Source organism: Oncorhynchus keta, chromosome 19 (genome assembly GCF_023373465.1).
Source record: "Oncorhynchus keta strain PuntledgeMale-10-30-2019 chromosome 19, Oket_V2, whole genome shotgun sequence".
Classification (NCBI taxonomy): Eukaryota; Metazoa; Chordata; class Actinopteri; order Salmoniformes; family Salmonidae; genus Oncorhynchus; species Oncorhynchus keta.
In genome coordinates, this window is record NC_068439.1 from 29,717,216 (window position 1) to 29,736,128 (window position 18,913).

Consider the following 18,913-nt stretch of genomic DNA (forward strand, 5'->3'; position numbering starts at 1 on the left):
ACTGCTCTTCTTCCCCAGGAAAGTCTGCCCGCTCAAATACCTCTCCATCAGGGTTGACAACTCCACAGTGTCACCCTCCCAGAGTGCAAAGACCCTTGGCTTGACCCTGGACAACACCCTGTTTTTCTATGCAAACATCAAAGCGGTGATCCGCTCCTGCAGCAGGTTCATGCTCTACAACATCCGTAGAGTACAACCCTACCTCACACAGGAAGCGGTGCAGGTCCTAATCCAAGCACTTGTCCTCTCCTGTCTGGACTACTGCAACTCACTGTTGGCTGGGCTTCCCGCTTTTGCCGAAGCCCTGCAATTTATCCAGAATGCAGCAGCCCGTCTGGTTTTCAACCTTCCCAAGTTCTCTCATGTCACCCCACTCCTCTGCACACTCCACTGGCTTCCAGTAGCTTGCATCCACAACAAGACCATGGTGCTTACCTACGGAACTGCCCCTCCCTACCTTCAGTCTATGCTCAAACCCTACACCCCAACCCGAGCACTCCGTTCTGCCACCTCAAATCTCTTGGCCTTCCCACCGCTACGCTCAACCCAGTCCAAGCTCTTCTCTGTCCTGGCACCCCAATGGTGGAACCAGGTTCAGAGTCCCTGCCCATCTTCCAAAGACATCTAAAACCCTACCTCTTCAAACATTATCTTAAATCTTCTAGCTCTGACTCAGCTACGTTATTGAGGGAAAAAATGTACTTTTTATGCCTGTGATACGTGGTTGTCCCCCCTTGCCATCTTAAGATGAATGCACTAATAGTATGTCGCTCTGGATAACAGCATCTGCTAAATAACTAAATTGTAAATGAAGTTACCAGTATCTTTGCTTACACCTCAAAAGGCAAAATCCAGATAGTCTACTTTGTTTTGTGATCAGATTAACCATATTAAATCATGAACAAGTGACACAATAATGTCAATGCAAAATTACTTTTATTAAACATAGATATTTAGAAGACTAAGTTTCTGCATTTCCATTAGTTGACTGTTGTCACTACTGTTCCTTTGGGGGGCTTGGGCTGGTGTTGCTACTGGATGACATGAAGTCTGGGGAATCCCGCTGGAAGAGTTTACACAAGAGTTTAATCTCAGAGGCTGCCAAGGATGTGTTTGAGGTGGCTGCAGAGGGGCTTGGAGGCTCGCTGAACAAACTGTTGTTGCTCTTGACTGGACAACCCAGCAGAGCCACCATCCCACTGCTTCTACTAGTGGTCCTGGAAATGTCCAAGTCCATGGAGTTGACCACCCTTTTAGAGAATAAGGGATGAAAATAGAACTTTATTCGTCCATTTTTCAAAATGTTCTCTGAAACCACCAGCCCTTCAGTTGCAATTTCAGTTCCCACGTTTTCATTGCCCTGCCCGGGATTTGAACCAGTGACCTTCTGGCTATAGGTCTGTCTCTAACCTTTGGGATACTTTCCTCTTGGCAGCCTGGAGAAGTTGGATTTTCCTCCTGCTGTCCTCTTGGACAGGCTTATTATCCGTCTGGCTGTTAGTGTGGGTGGGGCGAGGAGGGGATTGGCACCAGTGTTCTGGTATTCCTACCAAACTTCACAGCCCAAGCTCTGCTTTCCTTTGTATCCGTGGAAAGAAAAATGCATCAGGATTTTATAAAATAATATACGGTAGTCTATAGCATATTTAGCACCAAATTCAATCTAATATGAGGTGTTATGAATATCATACAGGATCGATAAAGGTATTCAGGACTCCTACCCGAGACTGCATAAACTGGAACCTGAAAAACTCTATCCAGAGACAAGGAGCTAATGATGGATTTGGTCATCAGTATACACAGCATACTAATCAGCTCCACCCATTTCAGTTTGCTTCATGGCAAGAGCTCGGAAGGAGACTCAGCAGTGAATCTCCTCTGAATACTGTGGCCTATGCAGGTTCTCTGTAATAGAAGAGAGAGTGATTTTATTTACAATTAGGAAACACTGCATAGTATCAATAGCGCCAAAGGCTGAATTATTTGTTTTATTATACATTTCATAATAAAAATACCATGTACTATATGGTAATTGTACTTCAAGTACAATTGATAGGACTGGATTAAACTCTTTAAAGTATTGTTGTGGTAGAAGTTTAAAAAGTTTGACTTTAAATCCGTTTTAAAGTACGTATGGTTTGGGAAAACGTTATAGTAGTGGTAGTGTCTGCAGTAGTAACGGTGGTGACTGGTTATAGTTGAGAAATGTAGAATGGCCTGAACTTATGAAAGTTGGTACGGTGTATCGAGCTTGAACACTTCAAGAGTTACTGTTCGTTAGTTATTTTATGCTAATTTAGATCGTTATACTTGATAAAAGTTTTAAAGAATTTGAATTTAAGATAGCCAGAACATGTGAAAATTGGTTGGGTGTATGTAGCTGGAATGGTTTAAGAGTTACTGTTGGTGGGTTAGGTTATGCTAATGTGTGCACATTTATATAGTTATTAGTTAATACAATTTTGATTTGATTTGATTTACACAACATGCCTACCACTTTGAAGATGCAAAATATTTTTTATTGTGAAACAAACAAGTAATAAGACAAAAAACGGAACACTTGGGCGTGCATAACTATTCACCCCCCCCCAAAGTCAATACTTTGTAGAGACACCTTTTGCTGAAATTACAGCTGCAAGTCTCTTGGGGTATGTTTCTATAAGCTTGGCACATCTAACCACTGGGATTTTTGCCCATTATTCAAGGCAAAACTGCTCCAGCTCCTTCAAGTTGGATGGGTTCTGCTGGTGTACAGCAATATTTAAGTCATACCACAGATTCTCAATTGGATTGAGGTCTGGGCTTTTAGGCCATTCCAAGACATTTAAATGTTTCCCCTTAAACCACTTGAGTGTTGCTTTAGCAGTATGATGAGATCATGTGACAGATCATGTAACACTTTATTTAACTAATTATGTGACTTCTGAAGGTAATTGGTTGCACCAGATCTTATTTATGGGCTTCATAGCAAAAGGGGTGAATACATATGCATGCACCACTTTTCCATTTTATTTTGTGTATGTCCATTACATGAAATCCAAATAAAAAATCCTTTTAAATTACAGGTTGTAATGCAACAAAATAGGAAAAACGCCAAAGGGGATGAATACTTTTCCAAGGCACTGTATCTGCCCCTTTATTTATCCTAAGGCTCTGACTTGGTGTACACGGCCCATGTTCTGAATTCTCTTGGTGTACATTTCAAAAGTGCCAAACAAATAGTTATATTCACTATGTCCGTCCTAGCTCGCTCATTCATGTCTTAATCAAAATTACGGATTGCCTCTTATACGCTTGTCGTCCCCTTATGCCATAGTTTGTACTTCTCAATTGTCATTAGAAACCACATTTGTTTAAGCAAGTCAGCCATATCAGGTGTGTTTTTTTTAAAGGCAGTAAATAAGGCTGAATGAACTGTTTCACTGCCATACAAGGCTTCGCTGATAGCCAGGTGTAGCAGTGGTAAGATGTTGGGACTCTGCTGTTGGGACAGCTTTATGTAGGCCCTAATAGTTTGTGGGCACCCTTGTCACAGTTATAGTGCAATGTATTGTTTAGTGTTGTGTTGTGTAGGTGCTTTGCTCGCATGCATTCCACTTCTTCTTTTTTTTGTCCCACCAAGATTTACATGCTAAAATCGCCACTGATAATAATACTGTTTCATTATTTCTCATGGATCAGAAAAGTTTATGTCTCGTTTGTGCACAGCATTCTCTGTAGAGGAGCGAGGTCGAATTTCAAAAGTGAAACATTGTTTGCGAGGTCAGACAGACAGGCTGACAGCAAGGGTTATACAAACCATCACTGTTGGAAATCAAATGCAAGTTTAGAAGCAAGATTAAATAATGTGTTAATAAATGTCTTATTGCTTATAACATTGGTTGCGTGTCAGAGATAGAATGTTGGTTGCATGTTGTGTTTGGCCTTAAGATGTACAATCACACCATGCATCTATTAGCCTCTAACTGTGGCTGCCTGCCATCCAAGACCTCTATATCAGGTGGTATTTTGCATCTTCAAAGTGGTAGACATGTTGTGTAAATTAAATCTGATTTTATTTTTCACATACACATGGTTAGCAGATGTTAATGCGAGTGTAGCGAAATGCTTGTGCTTCTACTTCCGATAATGCAGTAATAACCAACGAGTAATCTAACCTAACAATTCCACAACAACTACCTTATACACACAAGTGTAAAGGGATGAAGAATATGTACATACAAATATATGAATGAGTGATGGTACAGAACGGCATAGGCAAGATGCAGTAGATGGTATAGAGTATAGTATATACATATGAGATGAGTAATGTAGGGTATGTAAACATAAAAGTGGCATTGTTTAAAGTGGCTAGTGATACATGGATTACATAAAGATGCAGTAGATGATATAGGGTACAGTATATACATATGAGATGAGTAATGTAGGGTATGTAAACATTATATTAAATGGCATTGTTTAAAGTGGTTAGTGATACATTTTTACATCAATTTTTCCATTATTAAAGTGGCTGGAGTTGAGTGAGTATGTTGGCAGCAGCTACTCAATGTTCGTGTTGGCTGTTTAACAGTCTAATGGCCTTGAGATAGAAGCTATTTTTCAGTCTCTCGGTCCCTGCTTTGATGCACCTGTACTGACCTCAACTTCTGGATGATAGCGGGGTGAACAGGCAGTGGCTTGGGTGGTTGTTGTCCTTGATGATCATTATGGCCTTCCTGTGACATCGGGTGGTGTAGGTGTCCTGGAGGGCAGGTCGTTTGCCCCTGGTGATGCGTAGTGCAGACCTCACTACCCTCTGGAGAGCCTTACGGTTGTGGGCGGAGCAGTTGCCGTACCAGACGGTGATGCAGCCCGACAGGATGCTCTCGATTGTGCATCTGTAGAAGTTTGTGAGTGCTTTTGGTGACAAGCCGAATTTCTTCAGCCTCCTGAGGTTGAAGAGGCGCTGCTGCGCCTTCTTCATGGCGCTGTCTGTGTGGGTGGACCAATTCAGTTTGTCTGTGATGTGTACGCCGAGGAACTTAACACTTACTACTCAGCGGGTTTTGTCCAACATGTCTCTGGACCTACTCACTGTCACAGTCATACTCTGGACCTAGTTTTGTCCCATGGATCTTAATGTTTTTCCTCATAATCCTGGACTATCGGACCACCATTTTATTACGTTTGCAATCGCAACAAATAATCTGCTCTGAACCCAACAAAGGAGCATCAAAAGTTGTGCTATAAATTCTCAATCAAAATATTCCTTTATGCACTTCCAGACTCCCTCTGCCTACCCAAGGATGTCAGAGGACAAAAATCAGTTAACCACCTAACTGAGGAACTCAATTTAACCTTGCGCAATACCCTAGATGCAGTTGCACCCCTAAAAACTAAAAACATTTGTCATAAGAAACTAGCTCCATGGCATACAGAAAATACCCGAGCTCTGAAGCAAGCTTCCAGAAAATTGGAACGTAAATGGCGCCACACCAAACTGGAAGTCTTCCGACTAACTTGGAAGGACAGTACCGTGCAGTATCGAAGAGCCCTCACTACTGCTCGATCAACCTATTATTCCAACTTAATTGAGGAAATTAAGAACAATCCTAAATTTCTTTTTGATACTGTCCCAAAGCTAACTAAAAAGCAGCATCCCCAAGAGAGGATGGCTTTCACTTCAGCAGTAATAAATTAATGAACTTCTTTGAGGAAAAGATCATGATCATTAGAAAGCAAATTACAGACTCCTCTTTAAATCTGTGTATTCCTCCAAAGCTCAGTTGTCCTGAGTCTTCACACCTCTGCCAGGACCTAGGATAAAGAGAGACACTCAAGTGTTTTTATCTCTTGACACAATGATGAAAATAATCATGGCCTCTTAACCTTAAAGCGGCATACTGGACCTTATTCCGACTAAACTACTGAAAGAGCTGCTTCCTGTGCTTGGCCCTCCTATGTTGAACATAATAAATGGCTCTCTATCCACCGGATGTGTAACAAACTCACTAAAAGTGGCAGTAATAAAGCCTCTCTTGAAAATGCCAAACCTTGACCCAGAAAATATTTTTAAAACTAATCGGCCTATATCGAATCTTCCATTCCTCTCAGAAATTTTAGAAAAAGCTGTTGCGCAGCAACTCACTGCCTTCCTGAAGACAAACAATGTATACGAAATGCTTCAGTCTGGTTTTAGACCCCATCATAGCACTGAGACTGCACTTGTGAAGGTGGTAAATTACCTTTTAATGGCATCAGACTGAGGCTCTGCATCTATCCTCGTGCTCCTAGACCTTAGTGCTGCTTTTGATACCATCGATCATCACATTCTTTTGGAGAGATTGGAAACCCAAACTGGTCTTCACGGACGTGTTCTGGCCTGGTTTAGATCTTATCTGTCTGAAAGATATCAGTTTGTCTCTGTGAATGGTTTGTCCTCTGACAAATCAACTGTACATTTCAGTGTTCCTCAAGGTTCCGTTTTAGGACCACTATTGTTTTCACTATATGTTTTACCTCTTGGGGATGTCATTCGAAAACATAATGTTAACTTTCACTGCTATGCGGATGACAAACAGCTGTACATTTCAATGAAACATGGTGAAGCCCCAAAATTGCCCTCACTAGAAGCATGTGTTTCAGACATAAGGAAGTGGATGGCTACAAACTTTCTACTTTTAAACTCAGACAAAACAGAGATGCTTGTTCTAGGTCCCAAGAAACAAAGAGATCTTCTGTCGAATCTGACAATTAATCTTGATGGTTGTACAGTCGTCTCAAATAAAACTGTGAAGGACCTCGGCGTTACTCTGGACCCTGATCTCTCTTTTGGCGAACATATCAAGACTGTTTCAAGGACAGCTTTTTTTCCATCTACGTAACATTGAACAAATCAGAAACTTTCTGTCCAAAAATGATGCAGAAAAATGTATAAATTTGTATCTTTTTATCCATAAAGCACTAAATAAACTTCACTTAGTGCTAAATACGGCTGCTAGATTCCTGACTATAACCAAAAAATTTGATCATATTACTCCAGTGCTAGCCTCCCTACACTGGCTTCCTGTTAAGGCAAGGGCTGATTTCAAGGTTTTACTGCTAACCTACAAAGCATCACATGGGCTTGCTCCTACCTATCTTTCCGATTTGGTCCTGCCATACATACCTACACGTACCCTGCGGTCACAAGACGCAGGCCTCCTAATTTTCCCTAGAATTTCTAAGCAAACAGCTGTAGGCAGGGCTTTCTCCTATAGAGCTCCATTTATATGGAATGGTCTGCCTACCCATGTGAGAGACGCAGACTCGGTCTCAACCTTTAAGTCATTACTGAAGACTCATCTCTTCAGTGGGTCATATGATTGAGTGTAGTCTGGCCCAGGAGTGTGAAGGTGAACGGAAAGGCTCTGGAGCAACGAACCGCCCTTGCTGTCTCTGCCTGGCCGGTTCCCCTCTCTCCACTGTGATTCTCTGCCTCTAACCCTATTACAGGGGCTGAGTCACTGGCTTACTGGTGCTCTTCCATGCCGTCCCTTCGAAGGGTGCCTCACTTGAGTGGGTTGAGTCAGACGTGATCTTACTGTCTGGGTTGGGCCCCCCCTTGGGTTGTGCCGTGGCAGAGATCTTTGTGGGCTATACTTGGCCTTGTCTCAGGATGGTAAGTTGGTGGTTGAAGATATCCCTCTAGTGGTGTGGGGGCTGTGCTTTGGCAAAGTGGGTGGGGTTATATCCTGCCTGTCTGGGGGTATCATCAGATGGGGCCACAGTGTCTCCTGACCCCTCCTGTCTCAGCCTCCAGTATTTATGCTGCAGTAGTTTGTGTCGGCGGGGGCCTAGTTATATCTGGAGTACTTCTCCTGTCTTATCCGGTGTCCTGTGTGAATTTAAGTATGCTCTCTCTAATTCTCTCTTTTTTTCTCTCTCTCGGAGGACCTGAGCCCTAGGACCATGCCTCAGGACTACCTGGCATGATGACTCCTTGCTGTCCGCAGTCCACCTGGCCATGCTGCTGCTCCAGTTTCAACTGTTCTGCCTGCGGCTATGTTCTTTTATAATCTCCACCCGGCACAGTCAGAAGAGGACTGGCCACCCCTCATAGCCTGGTTCCTCTCTAGATTTTCTAGTTTTTCCTAGCCACCGTGCTTCTACACCTTCATTGCTTGCTGTTTGGGGTTTTAGGCTGGGTTTCTGTACAGCACTTTGAGATATCAGCTGATGTAAGAAGGGCTGTATAAATAAATTAGATTTGAAGCACGGGGCTCAACTTCTCTTCTTTTTTGGTCCCCTGGCTACAACGCTGTGAAGCAAACCTGTGAAGCAAATGCGCAGATACCGTGTGAGAGTGAAGTCACACTACAGTATGAAGATAGGCAGAAACTGCTTCTCCAATAGAAATCCCCAATCACACTTGTCGGCGATATCATGGAGACGTTGGCTAATCTAAACTCATGCGTAGGAACACGTCATCGGTTCTAACTGTTAAGATAAATAACACATTTGAAGACAATCATGGTAGCAATAATGTATTCTAATACACCAGATGTGTCCTTGAACCAATTATTTTAAATCGCACACAGAAGAGGTTATAAGAATAGTTTAGTTGCTAATGGCAGCCTGAAATACCCCAGTTGGCATTGAACTTACATTTGTCAATGAGAGGGGGCAGCACTGAGCAAGCCTGGAATGTCACTTCCTGGAGTAGTTCAAACTGCAAAAGTTGTCTCCATGAGACGCCATCTTAACCAACTTCATTTGGCTTCAATATGCTGTTGAGTCTTCACATAGGAATGGCGTCAAGTGATCAATGTTTTTTTGTCCATTCATATACATAGTTATTGCTCTTCATCCTGCATCTATCTCCTGCATTGTGTGAGGCTCTATTGTCAACCAATCATTAGGGTGTTGTTTGACCCACGCAAATGTGACCAAAGACCTGATTGAAACTGGAACCAACTGTGGAATGCTGTGTTTGGTTTTCACCAGGCATAATGGGACCCATGTCAGGCAAAAAGTTATTTTGACCAGGGGCACAACTTTGGTTTAGAAGTGGGGAGGATATATCGGATATATCTAATTTTTGTTTTTCTTCAGTCAGATAAACACTCCAAACAGCAGTCAAGCATGGTGGTGGTAGTGTGATGGTTTGGGGATGTTTTGCTGCCTCAGGACCTGGACGACTTGCCTTAAATAGAAGGAACCATGAATTCTGCTCTGTATCAGATAATTCTACAGGAGAATGTCAGGCCATCTGTCTGAGCTGAAGCTGAAGCGCAGCTGGATCATGCAGCAAGACAATGATACAAAACACACAATCAAGTGTACATGAAAATGGTTCAAGTCCAGACCTAATCCCAATTGAGATGTGGCAGGCCTTGAAATGAACAGATCCTGCTTGAAAACCCACAGATGTCGCTAAGTAAGAGCAGTTCTGCACACAAGAGCGGGCCAAACTGCTCGACTTTTGTCTAGTCAGTTGCTTTTGATTTACCACTCAAAAACAAGCTCAATATCGCCGGTGCTGCTCATGGAAACGTCAGTTCAGTCTACTTTTAAGCAATGTACTGGCCTCTACGGTGCTAGAACCTGGCTGAACCCAATTTGAGGTAGCTAACAAAATCGAGTTGAAGGTAGATAGCACACTTCCTGTATGTACAGTTCTATGCTCAATCTCATAACACACTATCAGCAACCTCTAGGAGATTATCAACTATACACATGGTAGAGATCAGTAGCATTGTAAAAAAAAAGATATATATATGCCTCAACTTGACTACAGCAGAGATCCTAACATCCAAAAGACGTGTGGCACACTGTAGCAAAATGCTTTGTAACGGAAAACACTTTGTACAAAATGAGAGTTTCTGCCCTGTTTCGGCCCGTTCGGATCCTAGTGAATACACCTGTGGTGTATGACTGCAGGGCCACCAATAACAGACACATTCAAAAGCCCATAGTAAATAAATCAAACGTCTTACGAAGATTTAATGTACATTTATTCGTAACACGTGGAACATATAGTATAAAGATTTCATAATGAAGAAATTATATTCATTAAGCCAAGAAAAGGGAAAAAAATAGGAATTTACATCAAGTCTTTAGCTACATCGTCTGAAATACAAATATGCAGAATCCATATCACTGGAAAAACAAATGAACAAAATTCAAACGGTTTATTTCTTCATCAGGGGTCTTGCTTTGCTTTGATGTAGGAGCTGAAATGGAACTGTAGCAGACATGGTTTCTGTCATGTTAGACTCAGTGGTACTGGAGACAAACTTGATCAGTGTGTGTCGTGGGGGTGTGTGTGGGAGTGGGATGAGACGTTGCGAGGGAGTCGCAGCAGCGGAGTCCCTGTAGCGAGAGACAGGCGGGTGGGTCAGGGGTGAGGGTTCAAAGGTAATTCCATGGCGAACTTGATGCAGGGAATTTCACTTGAGTGTAACCTTTAATTCATCTAAGATTAAAAATGGTGAAGAGCAACAGAAAGGTTAGAGAGAAAGAGAGAGGTGTAATGTACAACATCATATATACACAGCAGTCGGGACTGAGTCTAAAGTAGAGGAGCAGTCCTAAAAGGTGACTTATTTTATAAGGGTCAAGTCATACAATCGAGGGACAAAGAAGAGGTCGGGGTGTTGTAAGGTTCACGATACTTTGGGGGGAAAGCCTTTTGTCATCTCTCTCAGTTCAACATTTAACTAAAATCATTTTTAAAAACTACAGTTTGCTGCCAAGCCAGCGTATCTCAGTGTGAAACAGTATTATTACAGTATGTTTACAGTTGTTTTTAAGGTGTACAGTACAGGGGGGAAAAAGTCCTACAATCTACTGCACAGGCCTCCTCCCCGTTGAAGATGTCCGTCTGTCTGTTCTCAGCTGATAACCTGGGTCGTGTAGGGCTGAATAGAGAGCGTCCAAGTTACAGCAGTATACCAAACCAGAGTCCAGGAGTCTGTTTCACCGTACATTAACCAAAAACAGCTTTTCCCTGTCCATGCCCGCCCTGCTCACCACCAACTCCAAGGGAGGAGAACCCGGGCACATATATCCCCCAAACTCACTGTAAACGAGACAGCAACTTTGGTTACAGTTTTTATGTTTTATTTTTTTGTGTCAATTTTTTAAAATCTTTTCATTAAAAAAGTTGTTTCTCGCCGGGCAGCGCTCTCCCTCCCTCCCAAGCCAGGGTCCCATTTAATCTGTTTTATCACATATCCACGTTAGTTTCTCAGTTTCCGTGTTCCAGAATGTTTAACTCCACCGCTACTTCAGTAAATCTATCCTTTAAGTGAGAACCAGGGGGGTAGAAAGGACAGACAGTGGAATCCGAGGTGATTTTGCATAAATTAAAACTAGGACAGTCAGTTTTGCTCTTAGTTCTCCCACTCGACACACAAAAAAAATAAGGGTGGGGTGAAGAACGGGGTGGGGGAACAGAAAGAGAAAGCGAAGCTGAAACCCCCACGGCTGTCATGACTGGCCAATCAGAAAGAGTACGTCACAGATCACATGGGACACCAGAGAGTTCATGAGTGGTGAGACAGAGATGTCCAGTAGGCGGGACTCGTACAGGGTGAACTCTGAGTGGTTCTCCTCCACCTTAGCCATGGCGTGCAGGGCACGGGCCGCTCGCCGCATCATGTCCACACTGGTGGGCTCAAAGTGAGCCCCCTGTAGGTGCATCAGGGAACTCTGGCTCTGCTGGTACTGCGTGGCTGCCAGACTGTCCTCCAGGAAGCCCAGGAGGTTACCAACGCTGGCCTTCTGCATGGCGATGGCCCTGGCCGCCATGCTGTCTCCCTGGGCCAGGTTGGCCAGTAAGACCACAGACATCTCCCTGCAGACAGCCACCTTCCTCTCCCCGACCAGACGCACCAGCGTCCCGTACAGCTTCTCCAGCCGGCTGAATGGAGGAGTGGCCAGGATAAGGTCCACGTTGTTGTCCTGGATGCTCAGCTTGCTGAGGGTCTCCAGCACCAGTCTCTGGGGGGATAGGGCCCCGTGGGGCCCCAGCATGGGGAAGGGGTCCAAGGCCTCGGCTGAGGGACAAACAGCCCAGTGGAGCAGGCCATCCAGCAGGGGCAGACAGATGCTCTCTGGGTAGATGGACAGGTCCAGCTGGCCAGAGATGTTTGCCAGAGTGACCAGGCAGTTCTCCCTGAGGACCTCCAGACAGTCCCACCACCATTCGTCCCTCTCACAGCTCACCCCCTCGTCCTCCTCCTTCTCGTAGGTGACGGGGGCCTGTTTCCTCTCTGGGTGACGGTGGTGGAGCAGGACCAGACGGCCCAGCAGCAGCAGCAGCCCTGGGTGTTTGGACATCTCCAGGTCGTTGCCGGGGATGAAGGAGAGCGATCGAACAATGTTGGAGACGCAGATGCAGCGGCGAGCCAGGGCATCCTGCCAGTCCGACAGCGTGCTCAGTGGGGTCTCGTCCTTGCTGTGAGGCTCGTCCTCCAGGATGGTGATGTTGCGTCGGCTCTGCTGTGCCTGGCGGATGGAGAACAGGAACTGTCCCCCGCTCTCTTTCTGCTCCTCAGCTGCTCCTCGCACCGCCTCCTCCGTCACCGAGCCCGGCCGGGCCGACAGCACGTCGTCAATGGTGGCGGTGACCGGGGCAGGTGTGGTTGGGGCGGAGGTCTTGGTGGTCTTCTCTGCAGGGGAGGTGGTCTGCTCCTTGCCAGGCTTGGTCTTCTCAGGGTGTTCCGACACAGTCACGGCAACCTTCTTCCTGCTCTCGGTGACTGACGGCGGCACCCGTTTCCGCTGCTTGAGGAGGTCGGACCGGCTCTCGAAGTGGGTCTGGATGTGTTCCGTGGTGTCCCCCCCGCCGATACTCCAGTGGATCAGTCCGCTGTCAAAGCTCTGCCGCCGGCCTAGTTTACTGGAACGGCAACCGGGGAAGGGGTCTTTCTTACGCACCATCTTGATGGGCAGCTTGTCGAACTTACTGGCCTGTTTGGGTTTCTCCTGGGAGAGGCTAGAGTCCTGAGGGGCTGGGGAGGAGGAAGAAGAAGACTCTCCTCCTTCCCTTTCCTCCTCTGCTGTCAACTTCTCCGTTGTGGATTTCTCCTCTTTCCCCACCCCCTCCTGTTTCACCTGGACCTGCTGCGACGAGGTGGTGGTGTCTGTGTTGCTTTTCCTCTCCTCCTCCTCCTCTTCGTCATCCTCTTCTTCTTCCTCGTCCTCCTCCATGTCCTCCTGCTCAGGTAGCTCTTCATCAGAGCAGTCTTCGTCGGCAGTATGCGGGTCGATGAGCATCCTCTGGCCAGGGTCTCCCACCTCATACTCCTTCAGGATGCCAAAGATCTCGATGAGGCAGCGTCTGAAATACTCCACTACCAGCTCCAGGAACCCAGGCAGCTGAGAGGAAACAGGATATGACAGGACAGGCTGTAATCATGCATGAATTCTTTATTCAGAGATGTGACAACCTAGAAAATCTGATTGGAGAATAATGTCAGACAATACATAGATATTTGAAAGTTTTATTAGAATGCTTCTTAAAGAAAAACACTATCATCTGGTAAAAATGTTATATTTTTTAAGTATAATATTAATATAATAAAAGTATTATGGGTGTTTCATTCTAAGGCCTGTTGTTGTAACTCACCTGGCAGAGGTTGAAAGTAGAAATGCTGTTGTCATCATACAGTAGAATATTAATGGTGTCCAAGGCCCAAGTGCTCTCAGCTAGTAAGCCTGACTTCAGTGACATCATCACTCTCCAGGCCTCTGGGGTGCCTGAGAGAACACAGCAGAAAATACATCAGTGACTGATACAGGAGGATGGAACCACTTTACTAGCATTACAGACCTTTTTCAATCCATTAAAGTAACATAAAATTGATCAGAAATACAGTGTAGACATTGTTAATGTTGTAAATGACCATTGTAGCTGGAAACTGCTGATTTTTAATGGTATATCTACAGAGGCCCAATATCAGCAACTATCACTCCTGTGTTCCAATGGCACGTGTTAGCGAATCCAAGTTTATAATTTTAAAATTAGAAAACCCTTTTAACAATGTTAGCAGCACAGCTGAAAACTGTTGTTCTGATTAAAGAAGCAATAAAACTGGCCTTTTTTTGGAGTAAATGAGTATCTGGAGCGTCAGCATTTGTGGGTTCGATTACAGGCTCAAATGGCCAGAAACAAAGAACTTACTTCTGAAACTTGTCAGTCTATTCTTGTTATGAAAAATGAAGGCTATTCCATGCGAGAAACTGTCAAGAAACTGAAGATCTCATACAACACTGTGTACTACTCCCTTCACAGAACAGCGCAAACTGTCTCCAACTAGAACAGAATGAGTGGGAGGCCCCGGTGCACAAATGAGCAAGAGGACAAGTACATGAGTGTCTAGTTTGAGCAACAGACGCTTCACAAGTCCTCAACTGGCAGCTTCATTAAATAGTACCCGCAAAACACCAGCCTCAACATCAACAGTGAAGAGGCGAGTTTGCTCTGTTCTGTGAAGTACACAGCATTGTACGAGATCTTCATTTTCTTGGCAATTTCTTGCATGGAAGCCTTCATTTCTCAGAACAAGAATAGACTGACAAGTTTCAGAAGAAAGTTCTTTGTTTCTGGCAAGTTTGAGCCTGTAATCAAACCCACATATGCTGATGCTCCAGATACTCAACTAGTCTAAAGAAGGCCAGTTGTATCGCTTCTTTAATCAGTACAACAGTTTTCAGCAGTGCTAACATAATTGCAAAAGGGTTTTCTAGTGATCAATTAGCCTTATAAAATTATAAACTTGGATTAGCTAACACAACGTGCCATTGGAACACAGGAGTGATAGTTGCAGAAAATGGGCTCGCCTATGTAGATATTCCATAATTATTACTATTATTTTTATTCTACATTTTTTTTTTTTTTTTTTTTTTTTAAATCAGCCGTTTCCAGCTACAATAGTCATTTACAACATTAACAATGTCTACACTGTATTTCTGATCAATTTGATATTATTTTAAAGGACCTTTTCTTTCAAAAACAAGAACATTTCTAAGTGACCCCAATGTAAGTGACATTGTGTAAAGTGTCTGCTAACATTTAATCTCCTGAAAATGGCAAGTGTGCGTACCGATGTCTTTCATGGTGAGTCTTCCTCTGGGTTTGAGGATGGGTTGGGAGGCCTCCACCGACCCTGGGGGGAAGGATATGTCCCGCCTGATGAGAGGGGGCTGCACAGGGGCCTGGCCTATGTGGGAAGCAGGCACGGGGGGACCCGCCTTCTGCATCTTGATGCCGGAGTGCATGTAGGGAGACTTGGAGGGGGACGTCCGGCTCTCCATGGGGCGGGGCATGGGGGCAGGACTAGACACCTGGGATATGTGGTTCTGGGAGCTCTGATAGTTGGACTGCAGAGGTCTGGACATGGGGGGACCCGAGCCCCCCGGCCCATAGGGGGGTTGTCTCTGGTTGGGGTGTCCCGGCCACTGGCCCTCGTGGTTAATCCGCTGGTCTGCCCCTGGCATCATCTCCTCAGACCGGTTCATGCCGTGGTACCCCTGGGGGGGCCCCTGGCCAGGTCCCGGAGGCCCCGGGCGGTTGGGGTAGTTGGGGTAGCCCATCTCGTTGCGTCCCTGCCACATGGGGCACTGAGGGCCGTCAGGGGCCGCCTGCATTGGGCTGCCCATCATTTGGGGAGGCATGGGGGACTGGGAGTTTGGGCCACCGCTAGAGGGCCCCCGGTCTCGGCCGAAGGGGAAGGGGAACTGGCCCTGGGGGCCAGGTGGTCGGCGGTCGGAGCCGGGATAACCTGTGTTGTACTGATTGTACATGTCCTGTTGGCCCTGGGGGGCCCCAGGGGGCTGGGGCCCTGGCTGCTGCTGACCGCTGAAGGGGACATTGTACATCCCATCCCCCTCGTGACGCTTCGCTGGGGGACCGTAGGTCCCGTCACCTGGAGACCGCTTATAGTTCTGAAGACAGTAACATTGTTAGCATCTCAATATCAAAACAATAGTATTGATTATGAATTCAATACATTTCAAGTTAAATATATATATCTCATCCCACATTCATTACATGGAAGTTATACTGATAAATGTAAGTCCATTTTAACTCCACATTTACAAGGCTTCTGAAGCAGATATGGGTATACAAAGAGAGCAGTGGACAAAATGTTCTTACCGGTTGTTGCTGTGGAAACATTCCTGGCTGCTGATTGGGGTAGGGGCCACCAGGTGGCGCTCCTTGGCCAGGATACTGATTACCATAGGAATCATGCCTGAAACAACATACAACAAGGTAAACAAACTAACACTTTGGCTATTGAAATGCAGCAGAACTTAACTCAAATAAACTACACAGAAAACAACACAAAATAAGACAAGGTAAACATTTGAATAGATAACATAAGCTCACACCGAGATCCACACCTTCTTGACAAAATACAGTAATTATTTAACATGTATAAGATCCATTATGTGACTTAGCCCAGTTTGAGGTACTGACCGTTGCACCGGTGGGGGTCGGCTGGGGGAGTACATCCCCGAATCGGCCCCTGAAGGCATCAGGTTGGGCTGGGGGGCTCCAGGACCCATACTGCCATCAGGACCCATCCCTGGTTCCTGTCTCCTGTCATATCCAGGTACATAGGGGTACTGTTGTCTCTGACCCATCTGCATGTTGGGGACCATGGGCCCTGGGGGGCCTCTGTTGAACTGCCCCTCCACACCACTGTTAGGGCCCAACGCTGGAGTCATGAATTGCTCTCCAGCTGCAGAGACACAAAGAGTTCTGGTTAAACACTAAACAGTGTCTCAATATTGAACGGGACAAGTCTGTCTAGGCCACTTAGCAGGTGGTTAGAACCCACCACAACCCACAAAGCCACAGTCTTAACCAGCTGAGCCACGCATGATCACACTGGATGATAGACAATATACTCCAAGTCTTCGTACAGCATTCTTCTACAATTTCCTATGACCTCCAAATAAAATGTCTAAAAACCAGTTAACCCACTGCTCACCTTTCCTCATGCCACCAAAGGGGTCCTTGTTGGGTTCATAGGGCCCCATGCGCCCCATCATCTCCGGACCACCCATCCCAGGCTGGTAGCTGTTAGGGGTCATAGAGTTCCGTCTGGCAAACGCCGGGTCGCCCCCGTCTGCAAACGGGTCCTGCAGCCTATAGGGAAGCAAGAGAGAGTTAATTACCCACACAATAAAAAAAAGCTAAATAGAGTTTTCAATTGTGTTAATGAGTTTGCTTCCCCTTGAATGGAAAAATCTCTTCTGTTTTAGTTACAAACAATTCTTCGGTGAAAGGAGGAAGGGTAGGAGATTGTTGTCAGGTGTGGTAGAGTGATGTTTTGAGAGAGTAGTAGAGAGTATCATAGGTACCTGACTCCTGGCATGGGGGGTATCTGGCTGTGAGGGGTGGAGGCTGGGGTGGGGGGCTTCAGGTCCCCCCCCTCCGCCATGGAACTACTGGTGGACTGGGGGGTCTGGGGGCCCTGCAGAGATCCAGACCCAGCTGCAACACACAGTAGAAATACACACATTTTAGGCACACGTCACAGGGCTAAATCCCACACAGCCTCAGTGGTAGTAGAGGCTCACAGTGAGAGATAGAGAGACCACCTTAGCAGTGTTGAGGCTAAACCTCTCTCAAACCCCATGCTGCACACACAGTGCACAGAGGAGTCAGGCTGGCTTTGGGAATCCTACATCTCAGCATGCCTAGCTGATGGCATCACCAAGTCACCAGGAAACAATGATCGAAAGTCAGCCTCTGTCAGATTACCACATGGTTCAGTGTGTTTGTGGTGCATGGCATGGGGGGGCTCTCATCAGATTACCACATGGTTCAGTGTGTGTGTTGCATGGCATGGGGGAGGGGGCTCTCGTCAGATTACCACATGGCCCAGTGTGTTTGTGTTGCATGGCGGGGGGGGGCTCTCGTCCTTTGCCCAGCTCACGCCTTTCTGATGTGTCATGTGTTCCATTCATTAACTGACACAAACACACACAGGAGGTCATTGGCAGGTCACAGTTATTCACATTTTCTCACTTGTCACATACAGCACCGCTCACATCAGTCAGCTGGAGGGAAATCCCTGCCCCTCTCCCTCCCTCCCCTGGGGCAGGGATTTCCCTCCACTACAGCTGAAGAGAAGGGAAGGAGGAGGGGGCAGAATCTCAGGGAGGGAAAAAAAGAGCAGTCAAGGGAGGGAGCAAAAAAAAAAAAAGTGTGTCACTTTACACACACACCCACCCACCTCTCTTCCCATTCATCATTTTCTGGCTCAGCACAAAGCTCCAGGGAGGGAGGGAGAGGGTGTCTGAAGCCGTGGGCCAGGAACCAGACACCAGGCACTGTAGTAGTATTAGCAGCAGCAGCTAGTAATGGAGGTATCAACAGACAATCCCCCTTCATCCTCGTCCCTTTCCGCCCCCCAACTCCCTCCCTGACTCCTCACCCACCATCCCCCCAGCACTGACTCTCTGCCACCAGATATGACTGACTATCCTTGGCTAGGCCAGACCAGACCAGCAGAGCAGACTGCTGAGGAGCACGTGGCTAGTTCTGGCATCATGTCATCATGGTGTGTCTGCCAGGCAGGCTGGGGGATCCCAGAGACCAGCCTCTCCAAAACAAATAGCATTTAGGGTGAGAACACCAACAGAACACTACACCCCCCTGAGGAGAGAAGCAGCGTAGGGCAGATGACTGAGGGCAGCCCCTTTAACCTCCAGCATTAGACGATGAGGAACCACAGAACAAAACACACACGATCTGCGCCTCTCATAGACAACCACAGGACTGCCTCAGCATACCAATATGTTTAGAATAAACTGAATGAGTGTTTGTGGCCTGAGGGGGCAGAAGGACGTTGACATCCAGGACAGGACACATACCAACACATACCAGGCTAAAGGACAAGTCGACCCCGCCCCTTGTCTTTACACACACACA

General features: G+C 46.1%; 1 protein-coding gene across 3 annotated transcripts in view; it reads right to left on the reverse strand.

Annotated features, from left to right (window-relative positions):
- Positions 1–9,957: 9,957 nt before the first annotated feature.
- The window catches only part of arid1ab (AT rich interactive domain 1Ab (SWI-like)), a 69,406-nt gene continuing 60,450 nt past the window's right edge, over positions 9,958–18,913 (reverse strand). For all 3 annotated transcript variants that reach the window (XM_035793023.2, XM_035793021.2, XM_035793020.2), the window contains exons 13-19: positions 17,338–17,470; positions 16,965–17,122; positions 16,448–16,712; positions 16,124–16,220; positions 15,072–15,912; positions 13,595–13,725; positions 9,958–13,344 (exon numbers count right to left, since the gene is read on the reverse strand). In XM_035793023.2, coding sequence (XP_035648916.1) covers positions 11,452–13,344; positions 13,595–13,725; positions 15,072–15,912; positions 16,124–16,220; positions 16,448–16,712; positions 16,965–17,122; positions 17,338–17,470 — 3,518 coding nt within the window. In that variant the 3' untranslated portion in view covers positions 9,958–11,451. The remainder of the gene's footprint in view (positions 13,345–13,594; positions 13,726–15,071; positions 15,913–16,123; positions 16,221–16,447; positions 16,713–16,964; positions 17,123–17,337; positions 17,471–18,913) is intronic.